The 22,611-nt window shown below is 40.4% G+C and overlaps 2 protein-coding genes and 1 long non-coding RNA gene across 5 annotated transcripts in view; 2 read left to right on the top strand and 1 right to left on the bottom strand.

Moving 5' to 3' along the window:
* Positions 1 to 22,611, top strand: part of LOC124282777 (cytochrome P450 3A24-like) — a 113,012-nt gene that overhangs the window by 76,411 nt on the left and 13,990 nt on the right. For both annotated transcript variants that reach the window (XM_046718805.1, XM_046718806.1), the window contains exon 4: positions 19,584 to 19,680. In XM_046718805.1, the coding sequence (XP_046574761.1) occupies positions 19,584 to 19,680 (97 nt within the window). The remainder of the gene's footprint in view (positions 1 to 19,583; positions 19,681 to 22,611) is intronic.
* On the bottom strand, positions 1,986 to 14,354 carry LOC124282787. Of its 2 annotated transcripts, none has more exons than XR_006900239.1 (4): positions 14,344 to 14,354; positions 10,073 to 10,080; positions 7,728 to 7,730; positions 1,986 to 2,085 (listed from the first exon to the last, which is right to left on the bottom strand). It is a non-coding gene; the product is annotated as an uncharacterized LOC124282787 (long non-coding RNA). The 2 variants fall into 2 exon arrangements; XR_006900238.1 differs by lacking the exon at positions 7,728 to 7,730 and adding an exon at positions 7,993 to 7,997 and having other exon boundaries at positions 1,986 to 2,103.
* Positions 6,426 to 11,378, top strand: LOC124282782. The gene is made up of 4 exons (XM_046718813.1): positions 6,426 to 6,567; positions 10,041 to 10,149; positions 10,407 to 10,522; positions 10,985 to 11,378. Exons 1-4 carry the CDS (start codon positions 6,528 to 6,530, stop codon positions 11,056 to 11,058), a joined length of 339 nt encoding a protein of 112 aa, XP_046574769.1. The 5' UTR covers positions 6,426 to 6,527; the 3' UTR covers positions 11,059 to 11,378.

Below are 22,611 nucleotides of genomic sequence, written 5' to 3' on the forward strand. Positions count from 1 at the left end.
GCTGAGATCTTACCTCCTCTTCCTTTATTGCTATTATCTCGGCACTTGTATTGTCTTACCTTTGAATTTGTCCTGCCCTTCTTTTTTGTACTGCCATAAAGATACCTGTGTCGTGATTTGTATTGATTTTTAAGTTAATATATTTTAGAACACGGTTTGCTTGTTTGCTGGTTTCCTTCTAAAGTCTGATTTCCGGTTAACATTTTATTCTAAATTTGGTAACAAAGCAATGTGCGCAAATGATATTTTGTCAGGTTACATTCAAGTTGTGGGATATCAATTCTTGTACATTCATTTGTACCCAACATATGAAAGTATATAGAAGCACGGTACACATTTTATCCAATACGTAAGAGCCATATTAATGTATTATATATAGAATCATGAACACTGTCACATATTATTATTCACTATGTTCAAGACATACAATGTTAAAAGAAAGAAACATATTATTATTATTATACATTATACATATATACATTATGCATACATATATATACTAGCCACATAAAGAAACTGTGCATTGTCAAAATATGATCCCAGTTGATAAGTACGATAACAATGTCAAAGGTACATATAAACTTTAATGGAGGGATCATGAGACCATAACAAGTCGGGAGAATTTCAATTGAAAAGTCAATCACAATGACGTCACGAGTCGCGACAAGCGGGACAGGGGTCAAACGAGCATGTCACAAGCTCAATAACGGGTAAGTCCACCATCGGCATTGAGAACAGCAGTGCATCGACGACGCATAGAGCCTATCAAACGTGCAAGGAAGGCTTGTGGGATGTCACGCCAGATTCTTTCAAGTTCTGTTGCAAGGTCAATGACGTTATCTGGCGGATGAGGAAGACGGCGTAGACGTCCATCCATCTCGTCCCAAACATGCTCTATCGGGGCAGTAAGTCAACGTTGTGGTGTTGCAAGAAATCCAGAGCAACCCTTGCCGTATGAGGGCGGGCATTGTCCTGTTGGAATGTTGACCCAGGGCCATGACGTTGCAGAAAAGGAATTTGCACAGGTCGAAGAATCTGATCCCTGTAGCCCACACCAGTTAAGTTACCCTGAACAATCACCAAAGGTGTTCTTCTGCGTGCTGTTATTCCACCCAAATCATCACGGAACCACCACCAAAGCGATTCCCCTCCAAGACACAGGCCTGTGCATAACGTTCTCCCACGCGTCTATAGGCACGTTGACGTCCATCACTATGGGAAATGTTAAACCTGGACTCATCTGCAAAAACAACATTTCTCCATCAAAACAAGGGTCTGCGGACATGATTTCGGCACCACATTCGGCGAGCTTGTCGATGACGTTGTGTCAGGATAGGCCGTATGGAGGGACGTCGTGGTCTAATCCCGTGATGACGTAAACGTTGTCGAACTGTGTTGGGGTGGATACGGCGAAGTCCTGGGATGGTTCGGGCAGTCATCACTGCAGTCTGAAACCTGTGGCGAAGATGGGTCACCCTTATCCATCTGTCCTGTCTTGGCGTTGTTACACGTGGACGTCCAGAACGTGGCCGATCGATGACGTCATTTGTGTTCTGGTAGCGTCTCACCAATGCAGAAATGGTGTTTCGGTGGCAGTGGAAATGTGCAGCTACGTGTCGTTGAGACATTCCCCCACGGACCATCCCAATGGCCTCATGACGTTGTGCAGACGTTAGCCTTGGCATGCTATGCGTTTCAACCGCAGGGGTTGAGCTTTCCAAAGTGACAGTATTGTGTGGCATTCATTTGCTCTGTTTCTCGTTCCCGGAATGCACGTGCAACAACGTATTGCACGTCTCAAGGACGAACCCACTGACGTCACGGAACGTGGCACGGGCATGCATGTTGGATACATGTCACTAATCTCTGAGTTTACATCCTTATGTGTCTACACAGGTTTGATAAATCTCTATTTTAATTTTTGTATGCAGTTTCTTTATGTGCCTAGTACACACACACACACACACACACACATGAATGTCTAAGTACCAACTCTAGCACAGTGAAACTGCGAATGGCTCATTAGATCAGTTATGGTTCCTTAGACGATACAATCCTACTTGGATAACTGTGGCAATTCTAGAGCTAATACATGCGCAAATGCTCGCTGACGTGGTTGACACGTCATCGAATCCCAATTGTATAGATCGATGCTCATGTTGTTGATCACTGGACTGTCTTGTCTTGTTAGTGTACCTATTTATATATGCTTATAATAATTACTATACAGCTGGAATATTGCTGAGTGTGGCGTTAAAGAACAAAACAATCAAAACAAACATCAAACCCACCCTGACGCGGAACGATGACCAACTGCTGCAGCCATGATCATCACGGTCTACCCCACTCCCACGATAAGCATACTGGGAGCATACACTACGGCGTCATTACCAGCGGTAGGATGTTTTTGTAAATAATTGTCTTGCAGAAAACAGAGAAAATTTAATGTAATATAATTTATATTTCTGCAATAATGTAAATATTGACACGGCCCGAACTTGCCTCTTACGCGTTTCATCTTTATCTTCCGATTACAGATTATCTGTAACTGTCATCGCTCCCTGGAGATAAAGTTGTATCGCGTAGGAGGCAAACTCGTCATGTTTCATTATCTTGTGGATATTGTTATACAAGCTGAACATCATCCTCCCCCTTCTTTTCCAGCAAGACCACATTGTACCTTCACAATCAAGGGATCTTCATCCCGTAGCATGTTTCAATGAACGTGTGTACGTGTTTCCTCCATACGTTTATGTGGCTACTCAAACAATCCCTCTTTTTGAAATCATCGTTGTTAAAGACCATGCTCCCTGTTATGTTGTGAACACATGCATAGAGTCTCTGCATACAGGGTTTATATTTTGGATTATGTGCAAACATAAAGATATTATATATTCAATTATATACTATATTATGGAATCCGAGACATTGTCGCGTTGTCGCATTGTCGCCCCCTGAAAAACAAGTAAAATGAGGCAAAAATAACCAAAACGCGACAACGCGACATTTCGCCCAAATGTCGCGATGTCGCGTGTCGCGTTTTGGTTAATTTTGCCTCTCTTTGCTTGTATTTGAGAGGGCGACAACGCGACAATGCGACAACAATAATCCCTTCCAGGATTCCATACTATATACAAACTGACACTACAAGTGTATTCGAACTAGCCAACGCGTTCGGCTTTAAATGATAATTCCCCCACTGAGTGACAATGAGCCCACGTTAAGGCTCAAACGAACGAGATTGACAAGTCCTATCGAGATATCACTATAGGTTTACTTTGTGGTAGTCATGATCAGATGATATATCAAACTTACGAAATACAGTTAATACTAAATTTCAACACATTCACTCACTCACTATCACAAGATAAACCGAACGATATCTCAATGGGAGATGGCAATCTCTTCTGTTTGAACCTTTACACTTGCGTATCTTGTACGTGGGTGTTTCATGCACGTATGGACCACCGTAACAGTTAGTTTTTGCTTGTTTGTTTATGGCTGCGATCTGTAAAATAATCGGGTACGGTCCAGACAATCCAGTGATTAACATCATGAACATTTATCTGAGCACCAATTGGGATACGGTGACATGTGTCAACAAGGTCTGACCACCTGAACCTCTTACTACGGATGTAACCCGGATCACGGGTATAACAGTTAGTTGTAGATCAGCCAAGCATGTTTCACATTTGTCGGTCATCGGTCCGTGTACAATATATATTACCCATCAAAAGTTTAGACTCACTAGTGTAAATGTAGCCACGTACTTCAGTCAACTGTTCTTAACTAGATTTTGCAAAATATTTCATATTGTTTAAAGGTACTGTTTACACACGAATTGATGTATTGTAAAACAAATTCGTAACGTTGAAAAGATTATTCTCATGAGTTCAATAAATGATGAACATCAGAGAAAATTGGAGAATTCTTAACAAAACTTTACACCAGGACGCAGCTGTTCACATGCACATTCACGGCTGAGGGTGTTGGCGTCGTACACGTCTCTCTAGCAGATCCCACAAATGTTCAATGGGGTTGCAGATCCGGCGATTTGGATGGCCATGACACTTTCACCGCCGTATCTATCGACTTCACACTAAGTGTATTGTCTGTAAACACGCATCCTACCATTGCGTAAACCAGATCCTCCTCCATGCACTAGGGTAACACGGTTCTGCTCCTGTGCACGACGATGATGGTCTGCATGCTGGTCGTATCCCATGCTGTAACAGGTGCTGTATATATTGGTCGTATTCCATGCTTGGTCGTATTTCATGCTGTAACAGGTGCTGTATATGGTCGCATTGGTCGTATCCCATGCTGTAACAGGTGCTGTATATGGTCTCTCACTGGTCGTATCCCATGCTGTAACAGGTGCTGTATATGGTCGCACTGGTCGTATCCCATGCTGTAACAGGTGCTGTATATGGTCGTATCCCATGCTGTTGGTCGTATCCCATGCTGTAACAGGTGCTGTATATGGTCGCATTGGTCGTATCCCATGCTGTAACAGGTGCTGTATATGGTCGCATTGGTCGTATCCCATGCTGTAACAGGTGCTGTATATGGTCGCATTGGTCGTATCCCATGCTGTAACAGGTGCTGTATATGGTCGCATTGGTCGTATCCCATGCTGTAACAGGTGCTGTATATGGTCGCATTGGTCGTATCCCATGCTGTAACAGGTGCTGTATATGGTCGCATTGGTCGTATCCCATGCTGTAACAGGTGCTGTATATGGTCGGTGCTGTATATGGTCGTATCCCATGCTGTAACAGGTGCTGTATATGGTCGCATTGGTCGTATCCCATGCTGTAACAGGTGCTGTATATGGTCGCATTGGTCGTATCCCATGCTGTAACAGGTGCTGTATATGGTCGCATTGGTCGTATCCCATGCTGTAACAGGTGCTGTATATGGTCGCATTGGTCGTATCCCATGCTGTAACAGGTGCTGTATATGGTCGCATTGGTCGTATCCCATGCTGTAACAGGTGCTGTATATGGTCGCACTGGTCGTATCCCATGCCATGCTGTAACAGGTGCTGCTGTATATGGTCGCATTGGTCGTATCCCATGCTGTAACAGGTGCTGTATATGGTCGCATTGGTCGTATCCCATGCTGTAACAGGTGCTGTATATGGTCGCATTGGTCGTATCCCATGCTGTAACAGGTGCTGTATATGGTCGTATTGGTCGTATCCCATGCTGTAACAGGTGCTGTATATGGTCGCATTGGTCGTATCCCATGCTGTAACAGGTGCTGTATATGGTCGCATTGGTCGTATCCCATGCTGTAACAGGTGCTGTATATGGTCTGCAGGTGCTGTATATGGTCGTATCCCATGCTGTAACAGGTGCTGTATATGGTCGCATTGGTCGTATCCCATGCTGTAACAGGTGCTGTATATGGTCGCATTGGTCGTATATGTAACAGGTGCTGTATATGGTCGCATTGGTCATGCTGTAACAGGTGCTGTATATGGTCGCACTGGTCGTATCCCATGCTGTAACAGGTGCTGTATATGGTCGCACTGGTCGTATCCCATGCTGTAACAGGCGCTGTATATGGTCGCACTGGTCGTATACGAGGCCCAGGAACAGTGTTGCTGTATGATGCAGGTTGCGCTGATGAAGCGGTGCTGCGCCGGAGTTGTGACCCTTGGACTACTAGTTCACGGTTGATCTCTCGTAGAGTTGTGGAGTCTGTAGCGCTGCTACAGACGCTTACAGCTTTTTCACCCAGTTTTAATTCAAGGTGCTGTATTTTGGCGACAATTCACCAAATGATGTGTTCGTGTGCAATTAATTATTGTAAGGGCTATATTCACAGTTAGCAATGACATTTATATTGATTTCAAGCCTTCATCTTAAAACTATTACTTTGTAAAAAGATTTTAGCTATGCGTTTCTTTTTTTGCCCAGTATATATTTAATTTGGCTAAACATGTTGTCTGACATATTTAGTGATGTATGTCATAGTCCAAATCGTTCGGTTTTAAATCAAATTTAGAGCTAGTATAATTTCGTTATGTAACTCTGATTTTCCAACACAGTATGTTTATTTCCATTCTACCATAACAGCGTTATTAAGTACATACTGTCTTGGAAAATCAGAGGTATATAACATGATTATAAACCTCTGAGTGACTTTAATTATCCAATCACAATCCAATATTAAATGAAGTCATAGACAAATCAAACTTGATGGAGGCATGTAAATCATGTCTTGGAACATTGAAAAAATATAAATTTGCAAAAGGTATCTATCGTATGAATAACGTCAGTTTCAATAACGCAAGGAGTGTAGAAACGCCCACCGGGTTGATGCGGGTTGATCCCAGATGACATCATTATCAGATTACAAGCATATACGTCGATGGCTGAACTTTAGCACCGACGAGCTCTGTAGATCATAGTTCAGGTCAGTACAAATGGACACAATTTCGCAAACCTGAACGTAACATAAAGCGTCTGTTGCTCAAGCTCTATCACAAGATTCTGTCTGTCCTTTGGAAGAGCAGCATGTTTCCTAAACTGGTGATAGTTGCCCTATTGGTGTTGGGTACGTATTGACCTGTGTGCAGCTTTAGAGGTTTATGTGATTTTAATGTTTAAAACCAGCCTGTGAGGCATTTACACAATTTTGAGTTTCGCCAGTTTCTAATTAATTAACTTTTCTGCTATAGCAGGCAACTCTTTGTTTTAAACGTAGCTGCCTCCTTGATATAGAGGCTGGAGCGTCTGACGGAGAGGTTATTGGGCCGATTTCCTCTCCTCCTCGTGTTTAACACGTTTAAGCGTGGTGCTGCCTGCTGCTCGGTTTAAACAAATTATATTCATATAAATAATGAACAGGACTGGCAAACATGCCAAAGGCTTATTTTAAAGCCGCTCCAATACAAAGGCATTTTTTATATACATACACTTCTCTTCAAAGTTTAGACTCACATGTATCGTTCACTATATCTCAAAGGTTAATAGTAAATGTGACAAAGATGGATTTTTAACAATACTTTGAAACACATCATAACAAAATGAACTTGAATTGTATCTACATGGATCTAGCATCCAGAAAATAAAGGAAATTCCGGCATTGTTCATGCAAGTTGAGCTACGTTTTGGGGTGAAATGTTCCAAAAAATGAACAAAAAGCCATTGCGTTTATTCGTTGCGTAACCTCATGCCAGTGATGTTTTCAATTTGACTGCTTGGTCTACAATACCTTTGACCATTTGCAAGCATAATCAGCAAAAGATGGGAACATCATGACATATTCCGTTAAGATAACATGGCTCAACTACTTTCATACTCTTTCTATAGTGAGTCTAAACCTTTGAAGAGAAGTATATATATATGGCATATCAACAGTAACACTGAGAAATAATTAAATGATATTGAATTTGGTCAAATGAAACAAATTCATAGGTTTACAGTTATGTATTACATTAATTTTTATTTCAGTACATTACTTCTTAAAGACTTTTCACTAAAACAATGAACACATTTAACAATCTACAAATTTTCAATTTCTGATGCTTCAATATTTCCATGTAGGACTGATTTGAGGTTGTATCCATTTCTATAAAAATGCATATCATTTTAAATTATCATAATTTGGACACTGAAAGAAATAATGTAAATTATCTTCACAAACAGCACCACAAGAACAAGATTGGTCATTAGATATAAAAGGATTAACTTTGTGCGAGTTCAGATCACTACATCCTAATCGAAGTCTACAGTGCATAATTTGACAGAATCTGCTTGCAAAAGTTGTATCATGTGCAAATGTAATACCTGGGATGTATGAGATTTTATCTGTGAAACATTTAGAAGACTGTATTTGTTTAATATCATCTCAATTAAGTAAAATGTTCCAAAGTTCTACAGTGCTTGGTAGGAATGAGTTACTGTAGACGTTTGTTATTGAAAGAACGTTTTGTAAATTTGTTGAATTTCTCAAATCATAGGAAATATTCGGAGATACAGATTCTGGAAGCATATTAAATAAATAGCTAGGTGCTTTATTGTGTATCATTTAATGGAAAATGTTGTACTCGCCTTCTTTCAGCTAGAGGTAGGAAATCAGTTTCTTTAAACAATTGTTTATGGATTGTAACGCATGTTGTCCCACTTATAGTTCTCAAAGCATATTTTTATTTTTGATGATTCATTGAACAATTGTTCCATATGTGGCTGCAGTAACCAAAGTAATATGAAAGATGTATACATGATTTTAAGAGTATTTCTTGATAAACGATATTTAAAAACTTCACAAGCAGATTGTATTCGGTGAAACCCTATCTACAATGCTACGTGACGTTCTGTATTGCGTGACGACGTTTGGAACTGCTTGATGTTCTGTATTGCATGACGACGATGGGAACTACATGACGTTGTGTATTGCGTGACGACGTTGGGAACTGTTTGACGTTGTGTATTGCATGACGACGATGGGAACTACATGACGTTGTGTATTGCATGACGACGTTGGGAACTACATGACGTTGTGTATTGCATGACGACGATGGGAACTACATGACGTTGTGTATTGCATGACGACGTTGGGAACGTTGTGTATTGCATGACGACGATGGGAACTACATGACGTTGTGTATTGCATGACGACGATGGGAACTACATGACGTTGTGTATTGCGTGACGACGTTGGGAACTGTTTGACGTTCTGTATTGCATGACGACGATGGGAACTACATGACGTTGTGTATTGCATGACGACGTTGGGAACTACATGACGTTGTGTATTGCATGACGACGATGGGAACTACATGACGTTGTGTATTGCGTGACGACGTTGGGAACTGTTTGACGTTCTGTATTGCATGACGACGATGGGAACTACATGACGTTGTGTATTGCGTGACGACGTTGGGAACTGTTTGACGTTCTGTATTGCATGACGACGATGGGAACTACATGACGTTGTGTATTGCGTGACGACGTTGGGAACTGTTTGACGTTCTGTATTGCATGACGACGATGGGAACTACATGACGTTGTGTATTGCGATGACGACGATGGTAAACTGGGAACTACATGACTGACGTTGGGAACTGACGTTTGTATTGCGTGACGACGTTGGGAACTGACGTTGTGTTTGACGTTCTGTATTGCGTTGTGACGACGTTGGGAACTGTTTGACGTTACATGTATTGCGTGACGACGTTGGGAACTGTTTGACGTTCTGTATTGCATGACGACGATGGGAACTACATGACGTTGTGTATTGCGTGACGACGTTGGGAACTGTTTGACGTTCTGTATTGCATGACGACGATGGGAACTACATGACGTTGTGTATTGCGTGACGACGTTGGGAACTGTTTGACGTTCTGTATTGCATGACGACGATGGGAACTACATGACGTTTGTATTGTATTGCGTTGACTGTTTGACGTTGGGAACTGGGAACTACATGACGTTGTGTATTGCATGACGACGATGGGAACTACATGACGTTGTGTATTGCATGACGACGTTGACGTTGTGTATTGCGGAACTGAACTGTTTGACGTTCTGTATTGCATGACGACGATGGGAACTACATGACGTTGTGTATTGCGTGACGACGTTGGGAACTGTTTGACGTTCTGTATTGCATGACGACGATGGGAACTACATGACGTTGTGTATTGCGTGACGACGATGGGAACTACATGACGTTGTGTATTGCATGACGACGATGGGAACTACATGACGTTGTGTATTGCGTGACGACGTTGAACCGCTTAACGTGTGGGAACTGGGAACTACATGACGTTGTGTATTGCGTGACGACGTTGGGAACTGTTTGACGTTCTGTATTGCGTGACGACGTTGGGAACTACATGACGTTGTGTATTGCGTGACAACGTTGGGAACTGCTTGATCTTGTGTATTGCGTGACGACGTTGGGAACTGCTTGACGTTCTGTATTGTCTTACGACGTTGGGAGCTGCTTGATGTTCTCTATAGCCTGACGACATCTTGTCTTTACATAATGTTACCTGTATGCATATGTCTTTTTCATCACAGCCCTCAGCATCAATGTGGGTGGGGTATGCGACGGAACAGCCTGTGACTCAGAACAGCAGAGGTTTCTCAGTAATGCGGAAAACCTTTCAAACCTCCAGGAACTATGCCAGTACGTATTTCATCACATTGTTTACTTTCTTGAAAAGTACCATTGTTTTAATTGTATGCAGTTTTACACCAAAGAGGAATTTGAACAGAGCTGTCACCTTTTGCAAATTGCAACTGGGGGTAGGGTAGTATACATAGGTAACCAAATAATGATTAAAATTGTTGATCTTTTATTGAAAATTTCAGTTTTCACAAAATAACAAAATACAACAAACGCTTAAAAATTATATTTTGTCAACAATTAGTGTATTGTCTTAGGTCTGCCAACGCATATCTTGACTGTGCTAAGAAATTGATCAAAGACTGTGGAGAAGATTCCTATGCTACTAGTAAACTCGACACTGCACAGAAGTTAATGAATGCCCAAGGCTGTGGTGAGTAACTTTGGTACATTATATAACTGCCCTGTCTTAACTAGCTTCCTTCTGACTCACTAGCCGAAAGGAAGAGGAAAGAGAGAGGAAAGCAGAATGGAGACAGGGTGTGTGGAGGGTAGCCTATTGGTTAAAGCGTTCGCCCGTCTCACCAAAGGCCCAAGTTCGATTCCCCACATGTGTAAATCCCATTTCTGATATCCCCCGCTGTGATATTACTGAAATATTCTTAACGCGGCGTAAAACCACACTCACTCACTCACTCTTGCGAGGGTATATCTGATATATTTCCTGATCATCCATGTATAATTCTGAATGAAGATAACGATAATTTTGTATTAAATATATTAATAGCAAAGAGGTTAATACTAACAAATATATTCTTTATCATATAATATGTCAAAGTCCAGGATTATTTTTATGAACTTGTTCGACTAATTATCGTAATATATTTTTTTACAGGTTCAGCCGGAAAACTTTTCGTCTGCAGCCCTCTCCTTATCCTGCTTCTCTTTCTGTCCAGATCAGTAAACTAAATCCATTTTGTAATTTGAAGATAATCAGGAAATGTCTCATGTACCTGTGAACTGTTGGGTCAAGATAAGTAATTGATGCATAAGAACAACGGCGGTACGCCGTGCACAATAGAGGGATTATATTTTGGATTATGTGCAAACATTAAGATCTTTTATTCTCAATTGTATACTATATAGTGAAAGGCATTACAACTATTTTTTCCAACCATCTTGAACTAGACAAACGGATTGGGTGTTATTATTGCTCATTAAATGCTAATTACACACTATTAGACAAATTAAATTCTAAATGTTATCGTAAATAAAATCATATGCATGAAGTTATTTTGATTATTATTTGAGAGAGGTTTGAAATCATCGTTGTTAAAGACCATGCTGCCTATTACGTTGTGAACACATGCATAGAGTCTCTACAAAACTCCGCCCGGAGAGCGGAAGGTCGCGGCTTCGATCCCCGACCGCGTCATACCAAAAGACGTTAAAATATGGTACATGTCGGTCCCTGCCTGGCGCTCGGCATTAATGGGTACAACAAGGACTGCTCGGCTCGGAGTCAGTATAATGTGTTTGAGTGGGGTATTCATGCTTCACTGCGGCATGGTATCTCAGTGGGCTAGCACTATAAAACCAGCTTAAGTCTGGGCTAGTACAAGCAGCCGCACATACAAATACACACGCATGCACGTCGTCATATGAGCGAAATATTCTCAAGCACGACGTTAAACCCAATTTCACCTCACCTCTACAAAACTACACATTTTACACATTACAGGGGACTCAATACAAGTGTATTCGAACTAGCCAACGCGTTCGACTTAAAGTGACAATTCACCAGCTAAAGGACCGCAGAATAGAAGACAATACCGTAAATAAAGTAAGAGAGGCCTATGAAGTTATTAAGATTATTATGAGAGAGAGAGAGAGAGAGAGAGAGAGAGAGAGAGAGAGAGAGAGAGAGAGAGAGAGAGAGAGAGAGAGACGGGCGGTGGAGTGGCCTAGTTGTAGCCACAATATACACTGAGACACTGAGACACATAGGCCTACACACACGCACGCACGCACGCACGCACACACATAATCTTTGGTTATGTTCATTAGATGGAGTAAACATTAGTCACACACAGGCACACACACAGAGGCAGGTAGACACAGGGACACACACACACACAAGACACACACAAACACATATCCTGTAAAATTGTATAAAGCCTTTTCTTTTTTAACAACGAAATCCCGACATTGGTAAATGAAGTTCACTGACAAGCAAGTGGAAAACCCTGCTTGGGTCTGAAAATACATTCTGACATATGATTGGCTTAGTGTATTCCAGTCAACCAACGGCAGCTACGGAATCGTTGCAAATCGTTCATTTCATTCGTAACTACTCGCCTCTCTCAGATTGGTCCATATCATTGCTTCGTCATGGCTCCGACAAAAACATTGAAGCTGTCAAAATGTAAAGAAAAACGATTTCCTGTATGTTTAGCACGGGCAGTGGGGATTTTAGCCCAACAGCTGATAACAAATCGTCAGATTCTGTCACTGCATCTGCGAGTTGCAATGAATCGGAGAAAATCAGTGAGAAACATAAACCTCTTAAGTTCAATTCTACGTGGAATACTTTGTACCGTTCTTGGTTATTGTGAAAGACGATGATTTCACCAATTGCATGTTGTGTCTGAAAACGACAAACAAAATGGAATGACAAGAAATTCCCAATGCAGAAACTTTCAAAATACCCCGCTAACTACACTTGGAACTAAAAGATAACAAGATGTTAGTTTGGGCCCCAAGTTCGCGCTGCCATGGCTACGACACCATCGTGTTTGTCAGAGAAACAAGACAGGGCAGCTGTTGCTGTAATGAAATCTGTGCATCCACTTTCAAGTGAAAACATTCCCCTGTCAAAATCCAAAAGTCTTGTGACTTTCATTCATGAACATGGCACACTAGACATGGAACTATTGCAGGGTGGGGGAAATTCATTTTGATTCACCAAGTACGGCAAACGATATACTTGAATCAATGTCTAAAGTAGTAGAGGATGATTTAAAAGGAAAATTAAGAAAATCTCCATTCGTCAGTGCGTTAGCAAACCAAAGCACCGCCATCACAAATCACAAGTAAGTTTAATGCATTAATAAAGGAAAACTCGTCCCCGTCCCTATGCTTGTTATGCGCGAAAATTTCGACAAGCCAATCTGAAAAAGCGTAATGATTGCGGTGCCTGGGTATAAATAATCCCGAGTACTTAAATTGCTTATGGCACTTAATAAGGGTAATGCCATGAATTGTGAGAGATTCAAAACCCACACAGTGTCCTCCCATAAGAACTACAGCTTAAAACAACACATGTTATGGTCCAGTGCACAGATTAACTACATGCTGTCACCTGCGTCTGCTGAATGGATTTGCCCAACACAAAACAAATAAAACATATATAACATTTTTGCTGCGGCAGTTCATGTTGGTTTTATCAGTAAATAGTTTGCCTTCACAAAATGTAAATTTTGTCTTATATATCTATTTCATATTACCTATCAATCTGATCCATGTAGAACTAGTTTAGCCCAGCTTCAATAAGTAGCCAACTGCATCGAGGTCCTGGGTTGCAGTCTATAACAATACTATTTTAACTTAAAAACTCATTCGTTTATATTTCGCCTTTACTCCAATATACCTTTGCCTTTACTCCAATATACCTTTGCCTTTACTCCAATATACCTTTGCCTTTACTAAGCTTGGCTGGTTTTTTGTTTTGTTTTGTATTTTTCTATCACATGAATACAAAAACATTCACTGACTACAGCATACCCTTCGCTCTTGTCCTTTATTTTCTGGTTATTAGATGACCTTTACAACAACATAATTACTGGTCAATAGGATTTTAAGCATGTATTTCTTCTGGGCTGTGCTCATTACATGCCATGGAGGTGCCTCTACTCAGATAATTAATCCCTAATTAGTCCCTGTAGTTAATTTGGGATGTAGGTCTTATGAGAGTAAACCATGTATACGCATTGTGTTTGAGTTCTTAAAATAATCATTAGAGAGTTTAACGTATTTAGCTAGGTTTCGCAAGGCACAAGTCAAAACACTGACTACACAACAGTCTCGTTTCCTGCTGACTGGGTTCCGTCCTATTGCGCAACTTAGTACAATGACCAGTCCAGAATTTTGAGATCAATTCATTCAACAGGATATATAAATATTAATCAGTATTATTTGATACATCTAAGCACTTGTATAATGCAACACTACGCCCCTTCTAATCCTTGCAAACACGTCGTGCAGGGTGCTCTGTCGCACAATGTGCTCTGACAAACGGAAATCGTGGAAATCTCAAAACGAGGCTCGGTCGGAATATCAATCACATTGTACGTTACAGAAATACATTGAATACGCGCGAAAAACACATAACAGTTGTAACCAGTGAGCCAGATGAATTGTGAATCATTGTACGACCTCATCAAACAGGGGCAGTCTGTGACGTCTTTGTTAAGGACATTCTGCCTAAACCTCGACATAAAATATAGAAATACGATTTTATTAAAGTTTTAAATTAACATTCATTTGTAAATACCATTTTCTTATGAAACAAGGAATTTGAATTCAGTGTAACCATAGTTGTTTGTAGTGTCTCTTTTCACTTTCACACGAGAACATTCGGCTGAAAAGTAGCTCATTGTCTGAATTGGTTAATGAGACTCATGTTTCGATTTGATTTATTGGAATATCTAAACAGTGGCATAAACATATAATCACTTGGTCTAACCCAATAGAAGCTTTTAATATATAACTTTCTTAACTGTAAATATTTAGGACAAATCAAGATAAAATGATACTCATCTTCAACAAAGATTTTATTACCCTGGCGATTGCAATAATCACAAATACGGTCTTGGAATATTACTGTATCTACCAATTTCTATCATAAGAAAGACATTACTCCCCCTTGTTTAATACTCAGGGAGCATAGAAAGAAGCCAGGTAACTCACCATTGTTTTAACACATTATTTCACAGTGTCATGCATAGACACGATAATTTTCCATAGTCTACTTCTGATGCCCACCAGATTTAACTTTAGAAATAGACTGTCATGATTAACAGAGTCAAACGCTTTGTCTAAAACAACAAAGCAACAATACAATTTCTTCTTTTCCTGGGTGTACATAGAAATCAGGTTTTGTAGTATAAATGCAGCGTCCACAGTAGAACAATCAGCTTTGAAAGCAAACTGAGCATCAGGGATGATATTGTTATTTTCAGACCATGAAACAGTGAGTGAGTGAGTTTAGTTTTACGCCGCACTTAGCAATATTCCAGCTATATGGTGGCGGTCTGTAAATAATCGAGTCTGGACCAGACAATCCAGTGATCAACAGCATAAGCATCGATCTGCGCAATTGGGAACCGATGACATGTGTCAACCAAGTCAGGGAGCAAGACCACCCGTTCCCGTTAGTCGCCTCTTACGACAAGCATAGTCGCCTCTTGTGGCAAGCATGGGTTGCTGAAGACCTTTTCTACCCCGGATCTTCACGGGTCCAGACCATGACACAAGTCTCGCTGTCAATACCGAGGTAAAGAGTTTTGACAAGCGGCCGTTTATGGTGATTCCCCTGTAATTACTTTCATCTTAAAGTTTTAAAAAAGCGAAGAAGATAAACAATCTACTATAACAATGATTTGAAAAGAAATCTACCTACTGCCGACATGGATTATGCCTCCCGGCACCGTATCTTCAGCTTTGGCGGTCCTCCCTTCTCCCTTATATGTTTATCATATATTATTCACTTAATAAATATGCTTTAAAATATGGTTTGGTTGTATTACATATATATCTATATTAAACCACATATTACACTATATCTATATTAAAATTCCAAATCTCTATTACTCCTTACCTACTTCATATTTTTTACCTTTTTAGTTCGGCCTCCCATTCAAATTTCCCTTAATACTCAGTGTTTTTCTTGGGGTTTTTTGGGTAGTAACACCGCTCTTTCAAACTTTCTATTTTTTCGTTGTTGTCGTTCTCCTTGTTGTCCTTGTCTCCCGAAATACCTTAGTTGTGCGTGCGACGCTAAATAAAGCAAAGATCAACATACTCCCTTGGAAATTACCTCTCCCGGGAAATCCGAAATATACATTTTAGCCTTCCCGGGATATCTGAACAATAAATATTAGCCTTCCCGGCACGACACCGAGCTGTTCTAGCCGGGTGAGTGAAGCGCCAGGGCAGGAAACCAGGCTGAACTCTGACGGGCCCATAGCACAACTTAAATACACGTAAAACGTTTTGAAACACCCCCCTTGTCCCGATTAGGCGAGCAATTGCTGCTCGGATAGCATGGTGTTGTATTTTGTTGGGGGTTTTTGGTGTTTCCCACAGACAAACACTGTAGTGTCTAATCACGTATAGTTGATCTAACCTATACTTAAAAACCTTTTGATACAATCCCACAGACCCGACCTTGCGAGCCATATTATCGCTCAGATAACATTCGGTACATAAACCAGGTTAAACCAGTAGGTCAGGAATCCACCCCGACAGGGCGCAGCCAAATGTTCACTGCTGCAGTTTTGGCTTCGTGAATCATCGCTGTACGTCAACCCGTCTCCTCGGGGTTGTTTAAGTAGCCGATTGGTTTCCTGGAGACACTTCCTGATGGAGATACTCGGCTTTGTTGACATCTCTCCAACATGGATTCTGTGGATATTGGTTTTGTTTCTGATTTATGTAAGTACATTATTGATATCACTGTAAATACAATGAGATTGATACAATTGCCAGAATAAATACTTAATAAGATTTACTGACAATTGTCAGAATAAATTCCCACTTACCCAACTTACTAGGGGGATTAAAAGAGATTATCAATTACGGGTCAGTGTGAATTTGTGGTTCACTCCCAAAAGACAGACCTCCCAAAAGACAGAACTCCCATAAGACAGACTCAATGAGTACACTAATTAGCTGAGCCATGCTGTCCACCCCTATTCAATTACTGAGCTGACCCAGAGTCACTCCAGGGTACATAAAGTAACAACACACTCCTATCTCCTGTGATCTTCTCAAAACATATTACTAATCCTTTTACTGAACAGAACAGAATAGAACCGAAATTTTATTCTAAAAAATCACATATAGTGACACAGAGCTTACCCCAGCTTTGGCTGTGACATAACTTAACCCAGCACTCCAATCAGGGCCAATCAGAGCAATCTCATGACCACCGGTGAACATATTTCACATGATAAACTGATAATCATACCACTTGCTAACAATTATATTTGATCTGAGTGAACTATATTCATACCCTTTGCTACAAATTGAATTTTAACTGAGTGAACTACTGGGGGATCTGGAACAGCTGCAGTAACTGGTGCCGCCGCATCTGGTGCTCGCTGGTCTGAAGGAGGCGTCTCAGCTTGGTATTGATGCATTGTTGCTCTCAATCTCAAATTCTCTAATGATCAATAAGAAGGAATTTTTAATACAGTTATCAAAATTACAAAACAAACAAACATATTTAATTACCCCTTGCTTAATTGGCCATTTGATCTCAGCTGGATACTAACTGAAACAGATCCCACACCTTTTGGGATCTGTTGACGGATCTGTTGACGGATTATGTTGATGGATTATGCAGATACCCGGGGTCAATTGTCGGGTCATGATTGTTTGAGTATGATCAGCACAGAATCATTATCGTTCTTTTGTCGTGTTCATATTTTTGCAACATTGTAATAAAGAAAAATGAAAATCACGTTTTATTGTATAAAAAAGTGAGTGAGTGAGTGAGTTTAGTTTTTACGCCGCACTCAGCAATATTCCAGCTATATGGCGGCGGTCTGTAAATAATCGAGTCTGGACCAGACAATCCAGTGATCAACAGCATGAGCATCGATCTTGGGAACCGATGACGTGTCAACCAAGCCAGCGAGCTTGACCACCCGATCCCGTTAGTCGCCTCTTACGACAAGCATTGGTAACTGAAGGTTCATTCTAACCCAGAAATTCACGGGTATGATATGAAAGATACGGAAGAAATAAGGAGGAGACATGATTTGGACAGTTGGAAGTCCTTACTACGACGGGAGGGGTTGTTGTGAATGCTTGATTAGTGTTATTTAGTGTAGTATGCGTCACGGGGAAGTCAGTACAAATATATCTGGAAATATAAATGCATTGTGTTATAATTAGGGGCGATAGTTCTCTAAATTTCTATCCTCAGGGCCTCCAAGTATAAAGGATCGAATGTACCTAATTTCTTGTTTAAAGTTTAACAATTTTTTCTGATCTAGTTTCTAATTATTCTATTGTAACACAATTTCATTCCGTGATATCATTTGATTCAAGAAAAAAGAGAATAGTAGAGAGATCATAATTTTTAATTTTTTTTATGGAAAAACAAGTCTGTTGCTAATATTCCATGGATATTCATTTCAAAAGTCCTAATCATTTTGCGAAAATGAAGTATGATATTGCAACTGACTTGGCAATACCTAACCATGTTATCTGCATGTGTCTTACATTATGTTCAGATATGGAAAGAAGAGGAACCGTTTGTTCAAGGATGCTGGTATTCCTGGTCCGGAGCCTGTGATTTATATCGGGAACCTCCATCAGTTTGTTCTGAGGGTGAGATCATAGTTTAATCTCAACTAGACCGTCTTTGAAAAGTAATCTTTGTCATTATTGTCTGCCCTAAAGAACAGTAAGGGCGGTGGGGTTGCCTAGTGGTTAAAGCGTTCTCTCGTCACGCCGAAGACCCGGGTTCGATTCCCCATATGGGTACAATGTGTGAAGCCCATTTCTGGTGTCCCCCGCCTTGATATTGGTGAAATATTGCTAAAGGCGGCATAAAATAAAACTCACTCACTAAAGAGGTTCGTAGCTCACCTTAACATTGTCAAAAACTGAATATAAAGTAAAGTTTTTCCTGAATGTTTCAGCATGATGCTTCGTATTGAGCAAATAAATATACCCTCAAACAGTTTACACTTTTAAATACTATTTGCTATAAGTGGTTGCTGATCCGTTCGCCACCGTGATAAGCTCGTGTCATTTCCGGGACAAGCCAAATGAAGGTTACGAAACTAAGCAAGTGGTGACGAGGTGGTAAATGTCGTGGAAATGATTATATTGTGTTTTAAAATATAAAGTATCAAAGATCAAAATAATTTCTCGTTACAGCGTCCGACCAACAACGAGTGGGAAAAGTATGGTAAAGTATTCGGGTATGTCGCTCTTTCGGTCTTATATCTTTAGGTTTAAATTCTAACTGAATCGGACTATGCAGCCCTGTTGAAAATGCCATTTATTCCGTTTAATTATTCCTCTATTTGTGCATTTACGACTACCAGTCTGTCTATTTCCACAAGAATCAAGTTGCATAATGCCCTTAATTAGAGATGAAAAAATAATTCAAAACGGTCGTAAATTCTACTCGTTCTCTCACTCACTCACTCACTCACTCACTATGAAGTACCAAATGAATTTCTGTTGTCTTCAAGGATATTTATTGGTCGCCTTCCGATGATCATTGTGATGGACCCCAACATTGCCAGAGATATCTTGATAAAGGAGTTCCATCACTTCCCAGAGAGACTAGTTAGTATCTCGTTAATATACAGAATCGTGTCCGCTTAGAAATTCAGCGTTAAGAAAGACATATAGAGTATAGACCTTACACCCTAGTACTATATAAAGGAAAGGGATGTAACGACAGGAACCACCCCTCTTCAATCTAAAGTTAGATTTCACCACGTACACTATTTTTAAGAGGCCCCGTCGATACTGCGGATCAAAGCGAGATGATTTCAGCAATGTAGAGCTATAAATGAAGTCATATCGGTCATTATTTCAAAGTTATCGCCATGACTTCTCGAAAATAGTACCTCTGCGATTCCCAAGCCAGAAATCATGGATCACTTAGACAAGCGAAAAAAATATCTTTGCCCGTTTATTAATTCGAGCTACGTTGAGCACCTATGGTAGGGTTAGATTCGATCGGCAGCGGCATTCACGGGTCTAAAAACCTATTACAACATCTACAAATCATTTCCTCGACAGTAAACAGACATTTTCTCCCAAACCATCGGCAATCACACTCACTTGTCGGCCATAGATGGCCTTGACATTCAAGCGACCTGAGCAGATCCGCAGAAACGAAATTGGGCCATCCGATTTGTTGAAAATATAATATACCGTAAGATTTTGACTGTTTGCTAATGGGCGCAAAATATGAACTTTGCAATAATCCTTTATTTTGGATTATGTACGGAACAGTAAATTGTTAAGAATAGTTTTAGAGGTTGTAAAAATGCATGCGATATTTATTCATTTTTAGGAAATTATATTTATAACTATTTAACCTCTAAAATTATTCTTACAAATTTACTGCTCAGGTCACTTAAATGTCAAGGCCATCTATGGCCGACAAGTGAGTATGATTGCCGATGGTTTTGGAGAAAATGCCTACTTACTGTCGAGGAAATGATTTGTAGATGTTGCAATAAGTTTTTAGACCTGTGGAATGCCGCTGCCGATCAAATCTAGCCCTACATAGGTGCTGTCAACGTGGCTCGAATTAATAAACGAATTTAAAAGGTGAGTTTTCGCTGTCTTGGGTGATCCATGATTTTGGCCTGGGAATTGCAGAGGTAGCTGTTTTCGGTTAGTCGTGGCGTATAACTTTTGAAATAATGATCCGATTGTGACCATTTATAGCTCGTTTTGTAGGGAAATCACCTTGCTTTTGATCCGCAGGCCTCGACGGGGCCTTAAAAATAGTGTACGTGGTGAAATCTAACTTAGATTGAAGAGGGGGTGGTTCCGACGTTACATCCCTTTCCTTTTATATAGTACTAGGGTAAGGTCTATATACCTATATGTCTTTCTAACGCTGTTTCTAAGCGTGACACGACCCTGTGGTTGGTGTATCGCCTTGTATATATACTGAGGGAAACAAATAAGGGAACACACTTTATGGCAGTGTTTCTTTATTTATTTTCAGATTTCCTCCAACAGTGCTATTCAAAGCTGGTGATGAAAACTGGAAAATATTAAAGGAACGCTTGAAATTTCCTGTGTTCCTTTATTTGTTTCTCTCAGTATATATAAATCTGACCCTTTGCTTCGCTTTGAATTGCTATGATACTTCAGTACATGCTTACATTTCCTTTAGTCGTACTTTTTCGTGTCAAATTATTCGTTTTAGATGAGGAACGTTCGGTTAGCCTAGTGATCAAAGCGTTTGTTCGTCACGCCGAAGACCCGGTGTAGCAGGCCATTTCATCCCCGGTCTAAACTTTCCCCGGGTAGAATCTGGCCTTGGCTAAACTTTCCGCGGTGAGGTTTTGTCCTAGGATATTCTTACACACACACACACACGCACGCACGCACGCACGCACACCCACACCAGGCCAAACTATTCCCCCTGTTGAAACTAGGATATTTGTTCTGTTTTTATATCAAAGGGGGGATGATTTTGGCCTACCTAGGTTACTTCTTCCCCGCCCTTGTTTTTATATCAAAAGAGGGAGATTCTGTCCTAGCTAGGCCACTTCTTCCCCACCCTTGCTTATATCAAGTGCCATTTTTATGAAGACACATTGCATTCGTTCTTCACCTGTCCAAATCATGTCACCATAAGATGTAAACATTCAATCTCACATTTAATAGGTAGATAAGATGTAATATACACAGGTTGCTTATCTTATCATGCTGTTTATTATCTAATAGTTGTTGTATTGTGTTGGGTTGTTGTTGTTGTTGTTGTTGTTGTGTTGATGTTTACGTCTGCTTCCAACTGTCAAGTTGATGTCGCCGACGTGGATGCCATATTTAAAGCCATGGGTGAGGGAACCAAATTGTGAATGGATATGGACATCCAAGTAAAAACTGGGTATTTAGTTAAAGTTTCGAACAAAGCCAATTTGGAGTAAGATACTATCTTTGCTTTTTTGCTTGCTTTTCTTTTTAATCTCACCTTATATAAGGGTATTGAAACAAAATGTAAACCATGTACATGTTATATATGAAGATGAAGATGACCTGTAAATTGTTAATGGAACTTGACATCAACATGAATATCTTATCAATGTGTTCACGTGAATAGCTATGTCTTGTTTTTGTTTCTGATTTCTTCAAGACAGACATAAACATGAAAACAAGGTTTGGGAAGAAATAGCCAGAATCGCCCTCTTTTGATTTAAGAACAAGGGTTTGAAACAAGTAGTCTTTAAAGTTGAATCAAGGGTGGGGAAAGTTTGGACTAAGACAAACCTTGCCTGGGGAGGATTCAGCCGGGGGGAGAAAGAGAGAGTTTGGCCTAAGTTTCCCTTGGGAAGGATTACCCACATAAGTGCAATGCGTGAAACCGATTTCTAGTGCCCCCGGTTGTGATATTGCTGGAATATTGCTGATGAATCAGATGAATTATTACTCCCGCTTGGTACGTGAACGCTATATGTTGGTTGGTTTGTTGTTTAACGCCGCACACAGCAATATTCAAGCCATAAGACGAAATACTATCGGTTG

This window comes from Haliotis rubra, unplaced genomic scaffold (assembly GCF_003918875.1).
Source record: "Haliotis rubra isolate DU_JTF1 unplaced genomic scaffold, ASM391887v1 Scf303, whole genome shotgun sequence".
Classification (NCBI taxonomy): domain Eukaryota; kingdom Metazoa; phylum Mollusca; class Gastropoda; order Lepetellida; family Haliotidae; genus Haliotis; species Haliotis rubra.